Source organism: Syngnathus scovelli, chromosome 5 (genome assembly GCF_024217435.2).
Source record: "Syngnathus scovelli strain Florida chromosome 5, RoL_Ssco_1.2, whole genome shotgun sequence".
NCBI classification, from domain to species: domain Eukaryota; kingdom Metazoa; phylum Chordata; class Actinopteri; order Syngnathiformes; family Syngnathidae; genus Syngnathus; species Syngnathus scovelli.
Genome location: NC_090851.1, coordinates 19,408,858 through 19,430,778, shown reverse-complemented (window position 1 = coordinate 19,430,778; position 21,921 = coordinate 19,408,858). Strand labels below are relative to the sequence as shown.

The window sequence follows — 21,921 nt, the reverse complement described above, 5'->3', positions numbered from 1 at the left end:
TGTTCCACGATCTTGTTTGTATGTAGAAAGGTCTGTAAGTCGTAGCAACGTTTCCCCTAGGAATCAATGTAAAAGAAAACTATCCGTGCCGGACTATCCCAAAAGTCACACTTTTTGCTCTATTACTCTGTGTCAAACACACACAAAAAAAAAAAACAACGCAACAGTTTTCCATCCATCCATCCATTTTCTGTACCGCTTTGTCTCCACGGGGGTCGTGGGCCTGCTGGAGCCTTTCCCAGCCGTCATCGGGCAGTAGGCGGGGGACATCCTGAACTGGTTGCCAGCCAATCGCAGGCAATCAGTCGCAACAGTTTTATTTTTGCTTTTTCAAACATTATATATAACAAACATTGAATGTCACTTTATTCTTGACCTCCTAACTTTGCTTGGGGAGGGGGGAACCTGTTCTAATTGTCTACACTTGTTAAACATACCACGGAGAAGATGCAGAAAAAGTCACGCTAATAAATTATTGTATGCTTCCACATACTCCCTGCAATGTGCTCACAAACTTGTTTCTTTTTGGTGCAATTAGTGAGTTTTCCGACGGTGTGAGTGGTCATTGAACACACCTCGCGCAGAAGGCGAGTGAGAACTTAAAACAATAAAAGAAAAGAAAAGAGACCTAGCTTCTAAAGATAGTATTTGCCAAACACAATGGTATATGTATTCTTCATGATTTTATTGAAAACAGGCTGGTACTGTCTGTCGCAACGGCTTCCCCCTTTCACTCAATGCAAGTGCACTCCTGCACCAGCGGATACTGATTTTCACTTTTTTTTTTTTTTTTTTTTTACTTTGGCACACCGGCCATACTCCCTCGATGATACGCATGCATTCACCGTGCGCCATTATGATTTATAGTTTCATATCTATAGTTTCATATCGATAGTTTAAAGCTTACATATCACGTTAATAAATTCTTCTGTTTTACATTTTACTCATTCAATTGTGGTCTATATAAAGTGGAACAACAATGCTTTTGTCTGAATTCCTCGTTTTGATAGCATCACAGGTTCCTCTTTTATACTTGTTCTGAGGTGTGGCTCAGAGCAAGCCGTTTTGGTGCGGTCTCTTTAAATGCAAATTAGATACTTCACACCCCACTCCCTCCAGGCCGCAAGATGTGTGCCTCCCTTTCTGGTCGACATATTTATAATTTTTAGCCGAGGTAGCGTTTATTTGCGCCACAAACTTTTTGATTGATTAAAAGATGTCGATGGCAGAGGACTTGTCCATGCATACATAACACGTAACAAAATAAATCCCCTCACAATATTTATGAACACATATTGCAGTCAAGTTAACCAGGAAGCTGATGCTAGCGTTAGCGAGAAGCTAACAAATGCATTTAACACATTGTGATCCCCAAGAATAATACAGCACCTACGATGCAATTCATCTGATTCAACTATGCAAAATACATCCACAAGATGTGAAAGCATAGAGCACAATACTCTAAAATCAGCAGAAAGACTGACGCTAATGCTATGAAAACAAGTGCATAAACACGCATTATTATTAAATTGAAATATAGTTCATTATTTTTGTCATCTCAAGCTTACTGCTTTACTGTGTCCGTCGTTTCCGTAGATTGAAGGAAATGAACCATAAACGAAACGAATCGGCAAATTTCTATTCTAACAAAATATTTCTGAAACACTCGTCCTTGAACAAGCATGACTTTCCCCACAGACGTGGGAACACTGCTTGAAAAATGACATTTGACCAGGCACTTTTTTGAGGTTCTGATGCTGGGAGACGGTGCAATGAGTTGTGTGGATTGATGCATCCAACAATGAAAATTTTGATCTTTCCACTTTGGCATCCTTGAGTTGTTTGAACTACAAAATTCTCTCTAAGTAATATAGATGGTGGATTTGCGAAACCATTATCTTATTTGGTAGTCCCGCACATGTGATGTAATTGATAAAAATACTTAATAAAAAATGACCACCTGCAAATAAACCTAAAGGGTATGTATCTGAGGGACAAGGTTAGGGTTAAATGCTGAAAACGGTGTTTCTATGCCAGGAGAAGAGTCAAGGCTCAAAATATATATTTTTTCCCTTTGCAGAGCAGTTTTGCGAATACACAACGTCATTTGAGGTGCAACCTTTTGACTATGTAGAACAATTTATTATTGTTCATCTATCCATAATTCAAACCACTTTATCCTCAGAAGGGTCACGGTTGGGCTGGAACCTATCCCAGTAGTTTTTGGGCGTAAGCAGCGTAAACCCTGAACTGATTGCCAACCAATCGCAGGGCCCACATAGACAAACAACCATTCACACTCAAACTTAGGGGCAATTTAGAATGCTCAATCGAGCCTACCATGCATGTTTTTGATATAGTACCCAAGTACCCAGAAGAAACCTGTACAGGTACGGTGAGAACATGCAAATTCTGCACAGGAAGGACGGAGCCGGAATCGAACCTGCAACCTTTGCACTGTGAGGCGGACGTGTTAACCAGTGCGTTACCGTGCCACCCTATTTGTTATTGTTTTTGAAATTGTGATTTTTTAATTTCATTTAATTCCATTATTTTTGCCAGGTTAATCCCTGGGAACTGAAAAAAAAGATTGCCAATATGATGAACATCATCATCATCATCATCGGTTTAAAGTCCGTTTTCCAGGCACCGCTGGGTTGGACTGGGTTCTTGATATGGCTTTCTTCCACCGGGAACGGTCCATGGCCATCTCGTGGTTGATGCCGAGTGCCTTCATGTCGACTGACACGGTCGTCTGCCAGGTCTTTTTAGGTCGGCCACTGGGTCTTGTTCCCTCTACGTTATACGACATAACTTTCTTCTGTCGCCAACTCCTGTTCTAACAGCTATGCATGCTCTGCAGTAGAGAGTCATCACAGCCTTAACCAGTCCCTCTTCCACGCCCGACTTCCTTAGGGCCCATCTCACCACCTCCCTTGGCACCCTGTCGAATGCTTTTTCCAGGTCAACAAAAGCGAAGTACAACCTCTTCCTCTTCTCCTGGTGTTTCTCCTGCATCTGTCGGATGACAAAAATTGCGTCTGTTGTACCTTTACCAGGCATGAAGCCATACTGCATCTTGTCCACCTCTACCCGTGACCTCACCCTCCTTTCCAACACCCTCTCTAACAACTTCATTCCATGCTCCAGCAGCTTTATGGCCCTGTATGACCCGCATGCAAGTGGGTCCCCCTTCCCTTTGAATAGTGGCACCAGGACGCTTCTTGTCCAGACCTCCGGAATGTGTCCCTCAGCGATGACACTGTTACACAGGTCAGTCATCCACTGCACACCGACGTCTCCCGCTGCCTTTAGCATCTCTGCCACCACTCCAGATGGTCCAGCTGCCTTTCCATCCTTCATGGCCTTCATGGCTTTCCCCACTTCTGTTCGCGTGATCAGGCCACATTCACCCTCCACTTCGCCACATCCCACCTCTACATCCCAGTCATTCTCCACATTTAGCAGCTTCTCCATGTACCTTCACCATACTTCCTTCACTCCTCTGTTGTCTGTCATGATGTTGCCATCCTCATCCTTTACACAGTTTGCACCGGTCACATCACGCCTCTCCTAAACCATTTGCTTTGCTATCTTGAAGAAGCTCTTTCGTCCTCTCACACTCTCCAATTCACTTGCAAATTCTTTCCGCTTGGTCTCTTGGGCCTCCCACACTGCTGTCCGTGACGCCCTCCTTGCCTCTACATACCGCGCTCGGTCTGCCTCCCTTTTAGATTCCTTTCATACTTTATGGCACCTCCTCTTCTCATTCACCGCTCTTTCGACGCTGTCATTCCACCACCATGTCTCTCTTTCTCTTGCTTTACCCTTTGACCATCCGCACACCTCCTCTGTAGCTTCAAGCAGAGCCTTCTTCATTGCCTGCCACTTGCCATCCACACCACCCGACTCCATCATCTCCTCCACTTCTTCTGCTATATGCTCAATCTTCTCCCTAAACTCGTTTTTACTCCCTGCGCTATGTAGCTTCCACACCTTCAACTTGGGAGGATGCTTCTTAGCCCCCACCTTCTTGATTCGCAGAGTTAGGTCTCCCATGACTAAGCGATGCTGAGACACACACTCTTCTCCGGGGATTGCCTTGGCATCCCTAACCAGGATGCGGTCCTCCTTTCTGACCATGATGTAATCTATTGTGCTCTTGTAGCCACCCGAACTGTATGTTACTAATTTGGCTTCGTCCTTCTTGAAAAGCGTGTTGCACAGCACCAGCGCCAGTGCGTCGCCGAACTCTAGGATCCTCTCTCCTTCTGCGTTCCGCATGCCGTACCCCTGTCTCCCATGTACCCCCTCAAAGCCATCGGACTCTCTCCCCACGTGTCCATTCAGATCACCTCCCAGAATTATGACCTCATTCTGGGGGATCCCTGACAGCACCATGATGGCCTTGTCCCAGAACGCATCCTTCTCGTCCTGACTTCTGCCAACTTGAGGGGCATAGATTGAAATTACGTTTGCCAGGCGCTTCCCAACGATCAACTTCACAAAGATGATCCGCTCATTCACCCTGCCAATGCTTAGCACTTGATCTATCCACTTTTCAGCGATAAGTACTCCAACACCATCAGTCCCTTCATTGCAGCCTTGCCAGAAGAACTTGTACCTTCTGCCGATTGCACCCAGCATCCTTGCACTTCCACCCTTCCATCTCGACTCCTGGACACAGCAGACATCCACCCTTCTCCTGTGTAGAGCCTCAACCACCTCCCCGGATCGGTGCGACATGGTGCCGATGTTCCATGTAGCCACCCTAACACGTGCCCCCTGCCCCTCTCTATTCCGGTTTAGGCCTCCCCGCAGTCCATCGGGCTGAGAGCCGTCATATCCACCTGCGGTTTGGCCTCCTTTTCCATCATTCTTTTTGTCGTAGGCTGATGAAAATGCCCACGGGGTACTTAAGGCTGTGCCCGTCTCTTCTGTGTTTGTCTAGCCATACTGAGAATATTTTTGGAGCAAAGGTTTTTACAGTCGGATGCCCTTCCTGACACCAACCCAAGGGGAAATTGATTTTCTGTAGGGGTTGACTCCCTTAGCCAGTTCCTCTCCCGAGGAGCCCACTGGGCAGTGGTACTATTTAACCCATAGTTGGGGGCTGGTTCGTGGGCACCAGGGCGTGTCCACACACCGGTGGGCCTGCGTGCCGCACGTCTAGGGGCCAGACCTCCTCCAAGTCCCTTGTAGTTTTGCTTGGGTCCGTGTTGTACCCAGTTACCATTCGTCGCCGCGTGGAGGCACTACATAGGGCTTGCTGTTAGAGAGGCTATGCACTCGGCTCTCCTGTTCGCATACTGCTAGCCAGCGGTGAAGGTTGACAGTGAGAAGTGACATGCACTGGGCACTCCACCAACACACTAGACGCATCACAACAACCCGACTTGGTCTTATGAAGTCAGACACAATATGATGCCAATATGAACAAACTACAATTTTTATAAATACATTAAACAGTTTTTATTTTTATCTCTTAAATTCAAATTGTATGGCAGTCAATTTTATTTTATTCAGTAAATCTAAATTGTCCTAAAAATCTCTGCTGTTTAAGAAAAAAAACATTTATCCAGATCACTTTTGTATACTAAGACTGACTTTGAGAAGCTGAGCCACATGTCCAGATATAACTCTCCTTTTACTGTTGGTTCTGATTTTCTTCACATGCAGCCTCTATACTATGAGTGTTTATTGCCATGACTTTGCTCGTGCTGGCAGTCAGTGACTAATTGACAATTAGGCTCTGTCAATTTGTAATTGACAATAATTTATGGGCCCTTTCAAGATTCAAGATTCAAGAGTTTTTTATTCGCCATGTTTGAGCGTGCCAAACAAGGAATTTGACTTCGGTAAATCACAGCCTCTGTTCAACATTTAGGTGACTAACAACAACACTCAGGACATGTGAAGAACGAAAGATATTCTCAAACACCCCCTGATCTTAAACTCCCAAGAGGGCAAGGAAAAACTCAAAACTCCAGCTAGGGGAAATGAGAAACCTGGAGAAGAGACCACAGATGGGAGGGTCCCTCTTCTAGGATGACCAGGCTGCAATGGATGCAGAGAGGACACATAGTACAAACAGTGTAGACAAAAAAGGTGTGGCAAGCGGGATGTTATTGCACAGTAATGACTCTGAGACTCTAAGAGTGGTGTGAGTTCATCAGAGCGACAGCCTGGGGGAAGAAGCTGTCTCTGTGTCTGCTGGTTTTAGTGTACAGAGCTCTATAACGGCGTCCGGAGGGGAGTAGTTCAAACAGGCTGCAACCTGGGTGCGAAGGGTCTGTTGAGATGTTACTTGCACGTTTCCTTGTCCTGGACAGGTACAAGTCTTGGATAGATGGGAGGTTGATTCCAATTATCTTTTCTGCAGTCCTTATTGTCCGTTGCAGTCTGTGCTTGTCTTGTTTGGAGGCCGATCCAAACCAGACAGTGATGGAGGTGCAGAGGACAGACTGGATGATGGCAGTGTAGAAGGTCTTCAGCAGCTCCCGTGGCAGGTTGAACTTCTTGAGCTGTCTCAGGAAGTACAGCCTCTGCTGGGCCTTCTTCCGGTCAGAGTCTATGTGGCCGGTCCATTTCAGGTCCCGAGAGATTGTGGTTCCCAGGAACTTGAAGGTGTCTGATGAGAGAATAGTATTACTGCGGATAGTGAGGGGTGAAAGTGGTGAAGGGCCTCGCCTGAAGTCCACTGTCATCTCCACGGTCTTGAGCAGGTTCAGGTCCAGGTGGTTTTGGCTGCACCAGTGGACCAGCCGCTCCACCTCCTGTCTGTACGCAGTCTCATCACCGTTCTGGATCAGTCCGATGAGAGTGGTGTCGTCTGCATACTTCAGGGCTCCAGTGTTGGTGGTCAGGGTGTCAGATGTGATGCTCCCCAGCCTCACACGCTGTCTCCTGTTGGTCAGGAAGCTGGTGATCCACTGACAGGTGGAGGCAGGCACCGCAAGCTGGATGAGCTTCTGTTGGAGGATGTCAGGAACGATGGTGTTGAACGCCGAGCTGAAGTCCACAAACAGGATCCTGGCGTACTTTCCTGGGGTGTCCAGGTGTTGCAGGATGTAGTGCAGTCCCATGTTGACCGCATCATCCACCGACCTGTTTGCCCGGTAGGCAAACTGGAGGGGGTCCAGCAGGGGGCCCGTGACATCCTTCAGGTGGTTCAGTACTAACCTCTCGAAAGATTTCATGACCACAGATGTCAGTGCAACAGGTCTATAGTCATTCATACCTGTGATGGCGGGCTTCTTGGCCACTGGAACGATGGTGGAGCTCTTGAAGCACGAGGGCACCTCACACAGCTCCAGGGAACGGTTGAAGATCCGTGCAAAGGTGGGCGCCAGCTGCTCAGCGCAGACTTTCAAGCAGGAAGGTGACACGCCGTCTGGGCCCGGTGCCTTCCTGATCTTTTGTCTCCGGAACATCTGGCGCACTTCCTCCTCGCGAATCTGGAGTGCGGGCGCGGCCTCTGCAAGAGAGAGAGTCGGTGACCACGGTGATGGAGGTGTGGACAGAGCAGTTGTGGGGGGAGGTGAGTATGTGGATTGTGTGGATTGTGCTGCAGGAGGTCCCGTTGTGTGGGAGGACCGATCAAACCTGCAGTAGAACCTGTTTAGCTGGTCAGCGAGCCTTGGGCTCTCCACAGGACGGGGGGTTCGTTTCTTGAAGCCCGTGATGCTCTGCAGGCCTTTCCACACTGTTGAGGGATCAGGATTGGCAGAGAGGTGTCTCTCCAGGCTCTCCCCGTAACACCTCCTGGCTTTCCTGACCTCTCGGTTCAGTGTGTTTCTGGTCTGCTTGAACAGGTCCCGGTCGCCGCTCCTGTAGGCCTCCTCCTTGACTTTGCACAGCCTCCTAAGGTTCGGTGTAAACCAAGGTTTGTCGTTGTTGTACGTGCAGAAGGTCTTAGTCTGCACACACAGATCCTCACAAAAACTGATGTATGATGTGACAGTGTCAGTGAGTTCATGCAAGTCTGAATTTGCAGCTTCAAAAACACTCCAATCGGTGCAGTCAAAGCAGGCTTGGAGGTCCTGCCTTGACTCCACTGTCCACTTCCTGACAGTCCTCACCACAGGCTTAGAAGTTTTTAGTTTCTGTCTGTAGGCAGGGATCAGATGAACTAGACAGTGGTCCGAGAGTCCTAAAGCTGCACGAGCCACAGAGTGGTATGCATCCTTAATTACGGTGTAGCAGTGGTCCAGTGTCTGTGCCCCTCTGGTGGGACACGTTATGTGCTGTCTGTATCTGGGGAGTTCGTGTGCGAGGTTCGCCCTGTTAAGATCACCCAGAACAATGATTAGTGAATTTGGTAGAAGTTTCTCCATGTCTGTCACCTGGTCAGCCAGCGTCTGCGTGGCTTCACTCGCACGTGCGTGTGGTGGGATGTAAACAGCCGCCATGACGATCGAGGAGAACTCCCGTGGTGAATAGAACGGCCGGCAGTTTATGAAAAGTGTTTCTAGGAGAGGGCTGCAAAACTCTTTCAACACCATGACATCGGTACACCAACGTTCATTAATGTAGAAACAGAGACCACCTCCCTTTGATTTTCCGGAGAGCTCCGCGCTGCGATCTGCACGCGTTAGCCGAAACCCAGCTAACTCCATGGCGTGGTGGGGGGTTCGTTCGCTAAGCCACGTCTCAACAAAACACAGCGCGGCGGATCTGCTGAAGTCCGTGTTCTTTGAAGTGAGGAGCAGCAGTTCGTCCATCTTGTTCGCCAGGGAGCGGACATTCGCCAGATGAATTGACGGTAGGGCAGAACGGAACCCTCTCTGCCTCAGATTTACGAGGGCTCCCGCTCGTTTTCCGCTCGCCGCCGTCGCGCTAGCTTGTATAGCACCGCCGCTCCGGCTAAAATCTCCGACAAACAGTCTGAATCAGAGAGAACAGGAGAGAAAATACCAGAAGAAGACTGACCGATGTTTAACAGTGCTTCTCTAGTAAAAGTGATCCGGGATGGACAGCAGAAGACACAGAAAACACACAAAATAAGACAAAGAAACAGAGAGCGACTCACCCTGGCAGCCATCCGCGGCGCCATCAGATGACGTATAAGTGAATGTGAGAAGGGCTCCCAATACACATCACTCTTTTTGACAGCCCAATACACATCCCTATTGACAATCAGCATTGGATTTCAAGCATGGATTTTGTGGACACGGCCTCAATTTGCGGGGCAGTTGAATTGAGCTTCAAGGGTTGTACATGCATGTGTTATGCGAGACGATTGGTCACCCTAAGTAAAATTGATTAGGTATTTCGCTAATAGCAAATAGAAACAGTTTGACCATCTGCAATATACAGTACATTTCAAGTCAAATTAATTTACTAGTTATAGAGTTTATATACAGTCAAAGGGCTTTACAAACCGACAGTTGACAAATATTAACTACCGTCTTTTTCGGGCTATAAGTCGCTCCGGAGTATAAGTCGCACCAACCATAATATGCCCAAAAAAGTAAAAAAAACATATATAAGTCGCTCCGGAGTATAAGTCGCATTTTGGGGGGCAATTTAGTCGACAAAATCCAAGACCAAGAACAGACATGAACGAGCAACAACAGGCTAAACGATGCTATGCTAACATGACAAACACAAACGAGAAGCTGAGAACGGGCCTGATGTAACATTCAGAGGTATTTAAAAAAACTATTACATAAATAACACGTTTATAAAACTATCTGTGTCACTCCAATTCATTAAATCCATCGATCGTCCTTTGTCAACAATGATGTGTGCCGCGCCGCAGTTGAAATTATTCCACAGGCCCATACAACGACATATTAACTATATTTTAAATAACTATCATATAAACAACATTATCAAACCATTTGAGTCATTCCAAATCATTAAATCCATCGACCAAATTTCTCGTCTTTTATCGATTGTCCTTTCTTAACAATGCCGAGTGCCGCGCCGCAGTTGAAATTATTCCATAGGCCCGTACAACGACATATAAACTATATTTTAAATAACTATCACATAAGAAACAATATTATCAAACCATTTGTGTCACTCCAAATTATTAAATCCATCGATCAAATTTCTCGTCTTTTACCGATCGTCCTTTCTCAACAATGCCGTGTGCCGCGCCGCAGATGAAATTATTCCACAGGCCCATACAACAATATATAAACTATATTTTAAATAACTATCTCATAAGCAATGTTATCAAACCATTTGTGTCACTCCAAATCATTAAATCCATCGATCAAATTTCTCGTCTTTTGTCGATCGTCCTTTTTCAACAATGCCGTGTGCCGCGCCGCAGATGAAATTATTCCACAGGCCCATACAACAATATATAAACTATATTTTAAATAACTATCACATAAGCAATATTATCAAACCATTTGTGTCACTCCAAATCATTAAATCCATCGATCAAATTTCTCGTCTTGTCGATCGTTCTTTGTCAACAATGTCGTGTGCCGCGCCGCAGTTAAAATTATTCCATAGGCCCGTACAACGACATATAAACTATATTTTAAATAACTATCACAAACAACAATATTATCAAACCATTTGTGTCACTCCAAATCATTAAATCCATCAATCAAATGTTTCGTCTTTTATCGATCGTCCTTTCTCAACAATGCCGTGTGCCGCGCCGCAGATGAAATTATTCCACAGGTCCGTACAACAATATATAAACTATATTTTAAATAACTATCACATAAACAATATTATCAAACCATTTGTGTCACTCTAAAATCATTAAATCCATCGATCAAATTTCACGTCCTTTATGTCAACAACGCCGCGTGTGAGCAGCTGACGTCAGCCTCGTGGGTCAGTTGCGTCTCCTTTTATTCCACAGATGTAGTACATAAATATGTTGTAGCGTTAACAAAGTACAAGGGAAGACGTGGGTTTGGTAAACGGCCCTTTATTTAACAAAACGAGAGTTCAACGAGCCAACAACTATGAACTGTAATGATAAAAACATATAGAAGTTGCTACACAAAATAAAATATATATCAAATAACGATAACAAAAATAACATTTTTTTCCAAACCTTCTGTGTCACTCCTAATCAATAAATCCTTCAAACTCTTCGTCTTCCGTGTCACTTTCGAACAAAGCCGCGATTGATGCCGGTAATACGTGGGGCCCTTCGTCATCTCTGTCGCTGATGTCAGACTCCTCGTCAGTTTCAATTGGAATTATTCCAGATTTTCTAAATCCTGACAAAATGATTTTGGGTGTAACCGAAGCCCACGCTTTGTCGATCCATCCAATGACGTCCAGGAATGTTGCACGTCGCATTCTCCCGGTTGCCGTGAAGCTGTGTTCTCCGTCCACCATCCACTGCTCCCACGGGTTACGCAGAACTGCTTTAAAGCTCCTATTCACGGAGATGTCAAGTGGCTGAAGTATTTTAGTACAGCCTCCAGGGATGATGGCAGGTATGGAGTTGAGGCTTTTTAATTTCTCTTTTATCTGTGGCGTGATATGCGCTCGCATGCTGTCCATCACGAGCAGAGCTTTGTTCGCTCTGAAGAAGCCATCCGGACGCCTAGTGTAGCACTTCGTAAGCCACAAGTTCATCATTTCTTGATTCATCCACCCTTTCTCATTTACAGCGACAGTAACTGAGCGGGATTGGATTTTGGGCATCGTTTTTCGTTTAAAGATGACCATTGGTGGCAATTTTGAGCCATCTCAGCAACATGCCAGCACCACTGTCAAGTGCGATTTTTCATGACCAGTAGTTTCTATATTAACACTCCTCTGCCCTTTTTCTGCAACACTTCGGCCCATGGGAATGTCGAACGTGAGGGGGATCTCGTCCATGTTAATAATATGATCTGATGTCACGTTATGCTCACTTATATGGTTCTTAATGAACTCATGGAAACAGTCGATTTTTACTTGGAAGTCCGATGGGAGCGTTTGGGACATCGATGTTCTTGCTCTGATAGAGAGGTGATTGCGTTGCATGAAGCGATAACACCAAGAAGGTCCTCCTTTGAAATCTTTTATATTCATCTCCTTGGCTAGCACCTGGGCATGGATTGAGAGGTAATTGCGTTCCATCAAGCGATAACAAGAAGAAGATCCTCTCACTACATTTCTCTCATACAACTCATTTATATTCATGATTTTAGCAAATACCTGGGCGTGGAGACGCAACTGCACTGTTGATAAGCCTCTCCCAGCAGCACGTTGTTCAAGCACCCATGCACAAACTCGTTCTTCGAGCTGTGGCCACTTAGCTTTTAGCCCGCGATTAGCTCTTTTCTTTTTCTTCGTTTCGCTAAGAGTGGACTCCGCTTTTCGCCAATCCCTCATAAGTTTCTCACTAACTCCAAACTTTCTTTCTGCTGCTCGATTGCTGTTTTCGGCAGCATATTTCACAATTTGAAGTTTGTAACCTGCAGAATAGGATTTTCTTTTGGGTGCCATTTTTGTTAAGCCCTTCCCAGTTGATGAGTCACGGCCAACAGTGAAATTTAGAGCGCCCTCATCCAGTTTCGTCTGAAAATAAAGTTTTTTGTTTTGTTTATTTGGCTGTTTCATCAAAGTCAAAGTCTGCTTTATTGTCAATTTCTTCACATGCCAAGACACACAAAGCGATCGAAATTACGTTCCCACTATCCAGCTCCTGAGTATAAGTCGCCCCCCCACCCAGACTATGAAAAAAAACGCGACTTGTAGTCCGGAAATTACGGTACATATATCACCTGATCATAAGCCCACTGAAGGGCAAGGAAAAAACAACCCACCAGGCTGCAATGGATAAGAAACATTTAAGGAATAATGTGGTGCTATCCGATAACAGTTAGAATAGCATGAGAGACCATTTAATAAGATGAAGTGCTGATGGAAGACACCTTCAGAGAAGAGGGTCGTTCTCAAAACCCAGGCTAGTTTGTCAAGATTCAAGATGGCGGCGCGTGCACACGCAGCGGCCACTCTCTGTCCCGTTCGGTGTTTTGTGAGTGTTTACTGAGTGTTTGTCCGGCAGTTTTGTGTATGTTCGTCTCGTGTGATACGTCGTGCTACTAGCGCGGCGGGCATGTTCTCCTCAACATCGGCGGAAGTGGGTTTTATGGCGTTCTGGACTTTGGTGCGGAGAGATTAAGGGCGCTCGGACTGCTTCGTCATGGAGCGACGCCGGACTGGCCTGCTCTTCCTCCCCCGGTTGGACTGCGTCGTGAGCTCGGACTGCTCCGTCCTGGAGCATTGTTGGGATGCGTCGGCAGCGGGTCTGCGAGGCAGCGGAAGAGGGGCCAGCGCGGAGACGTCGGGCCAGGCTTGCGGCCAACCCAGCTCGCCCAGCCGTGCCTTCCATTCTCCTGGCGTACGTTCGTTCGCGGGACGACAAGATGGGTTGCGTTCGCCTGATAGGATCCACGAACCGGACAGTGCGTGCCTGCTGTGTGCTCGTGTTCACAGTGGCCTGGTTGACTGTCATCTTTCCGGACTCTGCTGTGCATCGGGAGCGGCTAGCGTGCTATCACTCTTATTGTTCATCTTCTTGTTTTATTTTTCCTGTGTTGTTTACTTGTATGTGCGTTGTGAACTCTGTCTTGTCACCCTGGGATAGTGAGAAACGTAATTTCGATCTCTTTGTGTGTCTTGACATGCGGAGGAATTGACAATAAAGGAGACTTTGACTTTGACTTTGACAATGCGGAAATTTGTGTCATGAAGTTCCAGCTTGTGAGGAAACGATTGCAATAACTACACCAACCTATCCTAATCATCGGTTCCTGATAATGCTGTAACAGTAATTTAAATATTGCAGAACCCGGCAATTACATTTTTCACAAAAATTCTGTGCAATGTCACTGTATCAAATATCACCATTGTTGTATATAAAAGGTACATGCTCATGTTGCAATACCAACATTGATATCCCTATATTCAACAACCTTGTTGAATAGCTCATGTTTTTCCAATATCGTTCGGCCCGGGTTACAATATTGATTTGCATGCTTGATATGAAGATATTTTCATTGCTATTGTTGATTGCATTTTATTTAAATGTTTAATTCCAAACTTTCTATATTGATTTATAATTCTAATCCTAGTTTCTTAATTTGTATACTGAGTCTGTGTTGTTTTTATTTGACATTTTCCATAGTCGTCTTGATATATTTTGAAATGTTAACAATCCTTGCACATAATTTTATCATTATTATTTTTTTAACAATATTGCAATAATACTGTGCCATGTCCTTCGCACCATGAAGAGAGTTCCTTATAATTTGTCTTTAAGAGTGGGTTAAACATTATTATGTTTGACCCTTTGGTTTAAAAATATGTGATGAAAAAAGAAATTTGCTTTGTGATGCAAAATTAAAGAAAATGTATTCTCAAATAATCTCACAGAAAGATGTTATTGTCTGTGGAGATACTAATATAGATTTATTAAAGTATAATAAGCATAAGCACACTGAATATTTTCTTAACATGATGTATAGCTCAATATTTCCAAGAATCACTAAACCAACAAAGGTCACTACAGCTAGTGCATCCGCAAATGACAATATATTTTCAAATGTTACTGATAACAGAATAATCTCAGGGATTTTATGCAGTGATATTCGTGACCATTTACCACTTTTATCATTATGCCATACTCCTCAACACCAAAGCACAGCAAGGACCCCAAAACCACATATAAAAGAATAACCACAACAGCTCTCAGAGTTCACAAAACCAATAATAGATTGCGGTTCTCAATGAAAACGACCTGGATAGAGTTTATAAAAACTACTTTTATGTCACTGTTGAGTTTACATTGCCCACTCATTCAATCAAACATAAGGAAATAAAATACAGGAGAAAACTACAAGCCATGGATGACAAAAGGCTTTATAAATGCACAAATTTACTTCAATTTTAAGAAAATACAGGAAAGATAATTTCCACACTTTACTTAAAAAAAAATCAAAGGTACATATTTGGGAAATTTTAAATAGTCTAATGCTGTGCTTTGCAGTGCTTCTCAAAGAATGTTGGTTTGCAGTCCACCAAGTTGAAAGTGAGTTGTAAATGGTTTCAATGATTGTCAATGTAGGTCCAAACCTGGCAAAAAGTGGCGGCTGTGGCTCAGGCAGTAGCGTGGGTCGTTTAGTAACCGGAGGGTTGGCGTTTCGATCCTAGCTCTGTCACAGTCATATGTTGTTGTGTCCTTGGGCAAGACACTTCACACACCTTGCCTCCAGGTTGCCATTGTAAATGAGAAAGTGTTCTCAATTGACTTACCTGGTAAAACATTGAATTAAAAAATGAAATAAAAAAAGCTCTGCAACGACTGTCCATGATCCCAAACTTACAAATTCTATCTTTCTCAGATCTATTGACGAGAATGACATTTTAGAACATGTCTGAAACTTAGACTGTAATGGGTTGAATATGACAATAAATAATGTTATTATTGATGTTTTAAAACCAATAAACTATTTATGTAATCTCTCCTTCGAGCAAGAGAGATTCCCAACCAAAATGAAAATGGCCAAAGTCATTCCAATTTTCAAAGATGGAGACAGACAACAATTTTCAAACTATAGGCCTATCTTGGCTGCCCAAACTGTCTAAAACACTTGAAAAAATTGTTTGCTGATCATTTGGATCATTTTATTAATAAGTTCAAATTATTGAATGACAGACAATACGGCTTCAGAGAAAACTCATCAACTTTGCTGGCATTAATAGATCTGGTGGAAGAAATCACAAACATTATAGAATGTATACAGTGATATATACAACAAACTATACTCTATGGCAGTCTTCATATAGTTAAAAAAAGGCTTTGATAACATATATCATAATATTCTCATTTATAAACTACTATTTTGGAAGAAGAGGTAAACCCCTCGAGTGGCAAAAATCACACCTTTCAGATAGACAGCAGTTTGTGCAAATTGAGGAGCACCGTTCCAAGCTTCAGTTCACTTTTGGTGTCCCACGAGGATCGATTTTGGGTCCACTTTTGTTTCTATTGTATATTAATGACATATGTGATATATCAAAAATATTTAAATTGGTTCTATTTGCTGATGACACACATATTTGAAAAAAATGCTGGTTGATGTAACTGCGGAAATGGAAAAACTAAAGGCCTGGTTTGACGACAACAAATTATCTTAACCTAGAAAAATAAGTCTTGGGTATTTGTTAAACAAATGAATAAACGAAACCCCAGATAGAAAACATTCAAAACAAGATAGCTAAATCATTTCCATTATGAATAAATCTAAGTACACACTAAATTATAAAACTTTATTCACTCTTTATAGTGCACTAATGCTGACTTATTTGACATATTGTTTGGAAATATGGGGGAACACTTATAGAACCAATTTCAAGTCAAGTCAAGTCAAGTTTATTTGTATAGCCCTAAATCACAAACAGTCTCAAAGGGCTTCACATAGACAAAAATTGACAATTATTCTCAAAGCATCCCCTGATCTTAAGCTCCCAAAAGGGCAAGGAAAAACTCAAAAAAACCCTGCCAGGGGAAAATGAGAAACCTTGAGAAGGGACCACAGATGGAAGGATCCCCCTTTCAGGATCACCAGGTTGTAATGGATGCAGAGAGGGCACAAGTAATACATAATAGGAAAATCAATAAAAAAAATGGATGTCGGAGGTGCCCTCGATTGTCCTGGCAGTGTCTTCAAGGAGGTTGAGCTGCAGTTTCCTCATCTTGAATTGATCCCCGAGAATCCAGCTAGCCGCTATCAGCTTTTGCGCCACCTAACCCCCTCCCCAGCCAGGGAGGGGGTGGGCAGAGAGAACAAAACAAACTCCGGCCGAATCGGCCACTACAAGTTAGTTGAAGGCCATCTCATAGAGATGTGTCTTTAAACGTGTCTTAAATGTTTCTACTAAGGTAATAGTTCTAATATAATTTGGTAGGGCATTCCAAAGCCCTGGAGCCCGAATAGAGAATGCTCTAGAACCTGCAGACATTTTCTTGGCCCTCGGTGTAACTAAAAGACTAGCGTTTTGCGAACGAAGGTTACGAGACGGAACATAAGGAACGACTAGGTCGACGAGATATGAAGGCGCTAAGCCATGCAGTGATTTATAGGTTAGTAGAAGAACCTTGAAGTCACATTTTAAATGGACCGGGAGCCAATGTAAGTTGGCTAATATTGGAGTAATGTGATCAAATTTTCTTGTCCGTGAGAGCAGCCTCGCAGCAGCATTTTGTACTAACTGTAGACTTTTGATGAGGGACTTAGGAAGATCAGAGAATAATACATTACGGTAGTCCAGGCGTGACGTGACGAACGCATGTATAATAGTTTCCGCAGCCCCGGTCGAGTGGATCGGACGAATCTTAGCAATATTATGAAGGTGAAAAAACGCAATCCTGGTTATATTCTTAATGTGTTTTTGAAAGGAGAGCGTTTGGTCAAATATTACCCCGAGATTAGTTACAGTATCGCTCTGAGTGATAGTACGATTATCTATAGTTATAGTGATTTCCTTAAATAAGTGTTGATAACGAGTAGGACCAATTATCAACATCTCAGTTTTATCTGGGTTAAGACGAAGGAAGTTGAGAGACATCCATTGCTTGATCTCCGCAAGGCACGCCTCGAGATTACAACAGTCCCGCGGATCTGTCATCGATAACGGCATATATAATTGGGTGTCATCCGCGTAGCATTGAAAACTATTATTATATTTACGTATTATGTCCCCAAGCGGAATCATATAAATATTAAATAAAATCGGTCCGAGTACCGATCCCTGTGGGACACAACACGTAACATTATAGAGCTCAGAGGACGTATTGCCATGGACCACTCGGTGCGTCCAGTCTGATAGATAGGAATAGAACCAGTTGAGTGCTGACCCTGAGATATCAACACAACTTTTAAGACGCCCTAATGAAATATCGAAGTCTACAGTGTCAAAGGCAGCACTAAGATCGAGCAGTAACAATACAGACGACATATTTGAATCTATAGCTCTGAGGAGATCATTAGTCACTTTAGCAAGTGCTGTCTCTGTAGAATGATTAGCTCTAAAACCAGACTGAAAAGAGTCATATCGATTATTAGCAACCATGTAATCAATAAGCTGCCGCGCTACTACTTTTTCAAGAAGTTTTGCTATGAATGGGAGGTTTGAAACTGGCCTATAATTACTGAGACAGTCCGGGTCAAGATTTGCTCACTTAAGTAACGGTTTAATAATAGCGGTTTTAAAGGCTGTTGGCACTATCCCAGAGGTAACAGACAGATTGATTATATTTAAGACGGACGGTCCTAAAATTGGAAATAATTCTTTTAGTAGTTTGGCTGGAAGCGGGTCGAGTAAACATGTTGTTTGTTTAGCCACACTAACCAATTGTGTAAGCATTTCAAGGGACACGCTTTTAAAATTTGAGAGGGTTATTGCATGATCCCCAGCGCTAGTAACCGGCGGAGCGATTGGAATGGTATTCTTGATCTCGTCCCTAATGGACTCAATCTTTTGAGCAAAAACATTTCATAAACTCGTCAGCTGAGTGGAAGGAGCTATCGGGGGTCGACTGGCGCAGAGTTAGCTGTGCCACTGTATCAAATAGGTATTTAGGATTGTTTTTATTGAGATTAATGACTTGCGAAAAATAACGAGTTTTTGCTAAAATAAGCGCATCTTTATATTTACAATCTCTTATCATATTGCAAAAAAAAGGGCCCTCTGCGTTATTCACAAGGTAGGCTACAGGGACCATACTAATCCATTAGTCCTCTAATCTGGAGCATTAAAATTAGAAGATTTGATCAAAGATAAAACGTTACAAATCACGTATAAGGCTAAACACAATTTGCTACCCAGAAACATACAGGCTTTATTTTCTAGTAAAGAAGTAAAATGTAACCTTTGAGGTAATAATGATTTTTAATAACATGGGTTTTGGACAACCACTGAGTCGATTTATGGAACAATCTTGATGAGGAAATTAAAGACACTTCTTCCCTCCAACTTTTTGAATACAGTTGTAAGCAGAAGTCACTGCATCACTATTACATAATTGGGGTCAAACAAAAAACGTTAGTCCATTCTCTGAACAAATACTTTGAGTCCAATTTCATCACTTAAAAATAACTTAAACTCTATACACGACTACAAACGGCCAGGAGTTGAATGTAAATATTTTAAACACGTTATTTTTGTACGACTATACATGAAAATGCAAAGAGCTTAATGTAAATATTTGAATTGCTAACTTTATTTTTGTACAACTACAAACAAAAGGCTAGGAGTCTATTGTCTTGATCTAGATTTACTTTATTTTTGCACGACTATGTATAAACAAAAGTGTTAGAGATTTGCTCACTCCAACTTATTTTGCAAGAACCACACGGGAGACAAGTAAGTCCTTTTAGACACCTGCAGGTGGAGAGTCCATTCGTCGCTGTGCGTACAGCGATGTTCGAATAGAGCTCTGAACTCTCCTTCCTGCAAGAGGATATTTATTAAGAGAAACAGAGTGGCGGTTGAGAGTTGACAGGTTTGGTGAACCCCCGGCCTCTGGTAAGATCAGAGCAGGGGGTGTTTTACGATGTTGTGGGAAACAGAACAACTTTGATTGCTTCCTCTGCAGCTGGTCCCTCAAGCAGAGGAAGCAACCACTTTATTTTACTGCGTTGTGAGAGCAAGACAAGATTGGTTAATCATTATAGTCTACATTCCAACATAATCCTATGATAAAGATAACCTGGAAAACCATAACAAAAAGGCTAGGAGCCTATAGATTAATTTTCTTTTTTTGCATGACTATAAACTCAGAGAGCCTGTAGATTCAAGTATATTTTTCTTTTTGTGCAACTATAAACAAAAGACTGGGCGCCTATCGATACAAATGTATTTCATCTCTGTATGACTATGAACGAAAGTCTCGGAGCCTATAAATTCAAATATTTGTCTTTTGGTACGACTATAAACGAAAGACTCGTTATAGATTCAAATGTATTTATACAACTATAAATAAATGGCTAGGAGCCCATAGATTCAAATATATTCATTTTTGTATGACTATAAACGAAAGATTAAGTGCGTATGGTTTCAAAGGTATTTATTTTTGTACGACTATAAACATAAAGCTATGTGTCTAATGGTAAGTATCAATCTTCATTTTAATGTTGGACGATTTTAAACAAAAGGAGTAAGTAGTTATTTATCAATGGTAAATTAGATTTTTGTATGAACAAGAAATACCTTAATGTTATCTTAACTCTTTTCCTATTGTTTTGGTGTACCTGTCAATCTGATGTTACTCTGTAAAGAAAGTGTTACCCAAGAAAAATGTTCACTTTGCAATTAGGGATAGGTCTCTATAAGTTCTATGAATGTTTACCTACTCCTTTGAGCCCCCCAAAAAAAATTTTGTTTTCATACATTGATGTTTTTTTTTTTTTTTTTTTTTATTGGACTAAACTGCTTATAAATTTAGGGAAATGAAAAATGAAATGAAATGCATACTTATCTTCCAGTATGACTTTGTGGAGCTGCTTGATGGAAGTCGACTAATTTCCAAAGACAAGCGATCATTGAGTGACACAGAAACGACACTCATACACTCACTTGGAAGTTTTGAAAAGGACCCTGGAGGAGAGATCCGTCACAGACGATCAGTTAACACACACGAGGCTGGCTTCATCCAGTACCTGGACACAGGCATTTGGCATCTGGCATTTTACAATGATGGGCGCAATATAGAACAAGTGTCTTACAATACTATCTTCATCGGTAAGTCTTTGCTGGAGGTACTCTCATGCTTCATAATAAATAGTAAGGTGTGGAAAAAGGTACTTAAAAAGAAAAAAAAAAACTTAAACCATCAGTGGCGCAAAAAATAGTTTGGATCTCATAATTTAAAGAAAAAAATTCATATGGCAATATATTTGATAAAACATGAGGGTTTTGTGTGTCACGCAGCAGAGACAAAATGGTGTGTGTGATGCAGAGAACGAGCAAGGAAGCAGCAAAATTGGATGTTAGAAACTGTTGATTGGACTGACTAGCTGTAACTATAGCAACCGTAGCAGACAGCTCTTCCAATGTGTGTTTTACTTCACAAAATATACACTGTAGTTCCATATACAGCCTACCCAATTAACTTGCACCCTTGTACCACCTCTTTGCTTCTGTCTACATCAGAGTCTATTATGGAGTGTCCCCAGAATTGTCATGGAAACGGAGATTGTCTCTCAGGAATATGCCATTGTTTTCCAGGATTTCTGGGGCCTGACTGCTCTCGAGGTACACACACACACACAGTCCCATATGGAAGATAATTGCTATGAATGTGTTATATGCGTAGTGAGTGTGACTTGCACATGCTGAATGAATGCTGTTGAAAACTGTTAAATTCGATTACGTTGGATGAAGGATTTGAATCCATTTTTCTTATCAGTTTTGATATCGGCCGGGCCACTGCCACAAACCTCCCTCAACTCTTGAGTGCCTCCACCCAACACCTCCCAAACATCCACTAGTACGCCTCCAGTTCATTGCTATACAGTACTGTATAGTTTCTATATAATCAATCATTGTGTGAATTCTTGAAAACCCTTCTCACAATTTCTGATGATAAAATGCTTTTTTAATTTACTCCAGCCCATATGCACACTACCGAGATACAATTTAGTAGGTAAATAAAACTAAGAATGTGATCATTACTATTAGGGCGGCATGGTGAGGAGCTGGTTAGCAAGTCCGCCTCACAGTTTGATTCTGGCTCCGGCTTTCCTGTGTGGTTTCTCCTTCGGCTGCCAAACAACATGCCTGAAGTAAATTAACGTGAAAAAGACCCCTTTGACTGGCTAAAAACAAGACTTTCTATAAAACACGCTTTCAGGGTTAACGCGCTTCCCAAATTCTGGTCTCGAAAAAACGCATACCATCGAGCTTCAGCTGTACTAAAAACAATACAACAGTACAATA

General features: G+C 42.8%; 1 protein-coding gene across 13 annotated transcripts in view; it reads left to right on the top strand.

The window, feature by feature from the left end:
• LOC125969391 (teneurin-3) overlaps positions 1–21,921 on the top strand; it is a 519,170-nt gene that overhangs the window by 326,614 nt on the left and 170,635 nt on the right. For all 13 annotated transcript variants that reach the window (XR_007481537.2, XM_049721351.2, XM_068650689.1 and 10 more), the window contains 2 exons: positions 20,469–20,724; positions 21,136–21,237. Coding sequence is in view for 12 of the 13 variants with exons in the window: in XM_049721351.2 (XP_049577308.1) it covers positions 20,469–20,724; positions 21,136–21,237 (358 nt within the window). In the remaining variant the exon portion in view is untranslated. The remainder of the gene's footprint in view (positions 1–20,468; positions 20,725–21,135; positions 21,238–21,921) is intronic.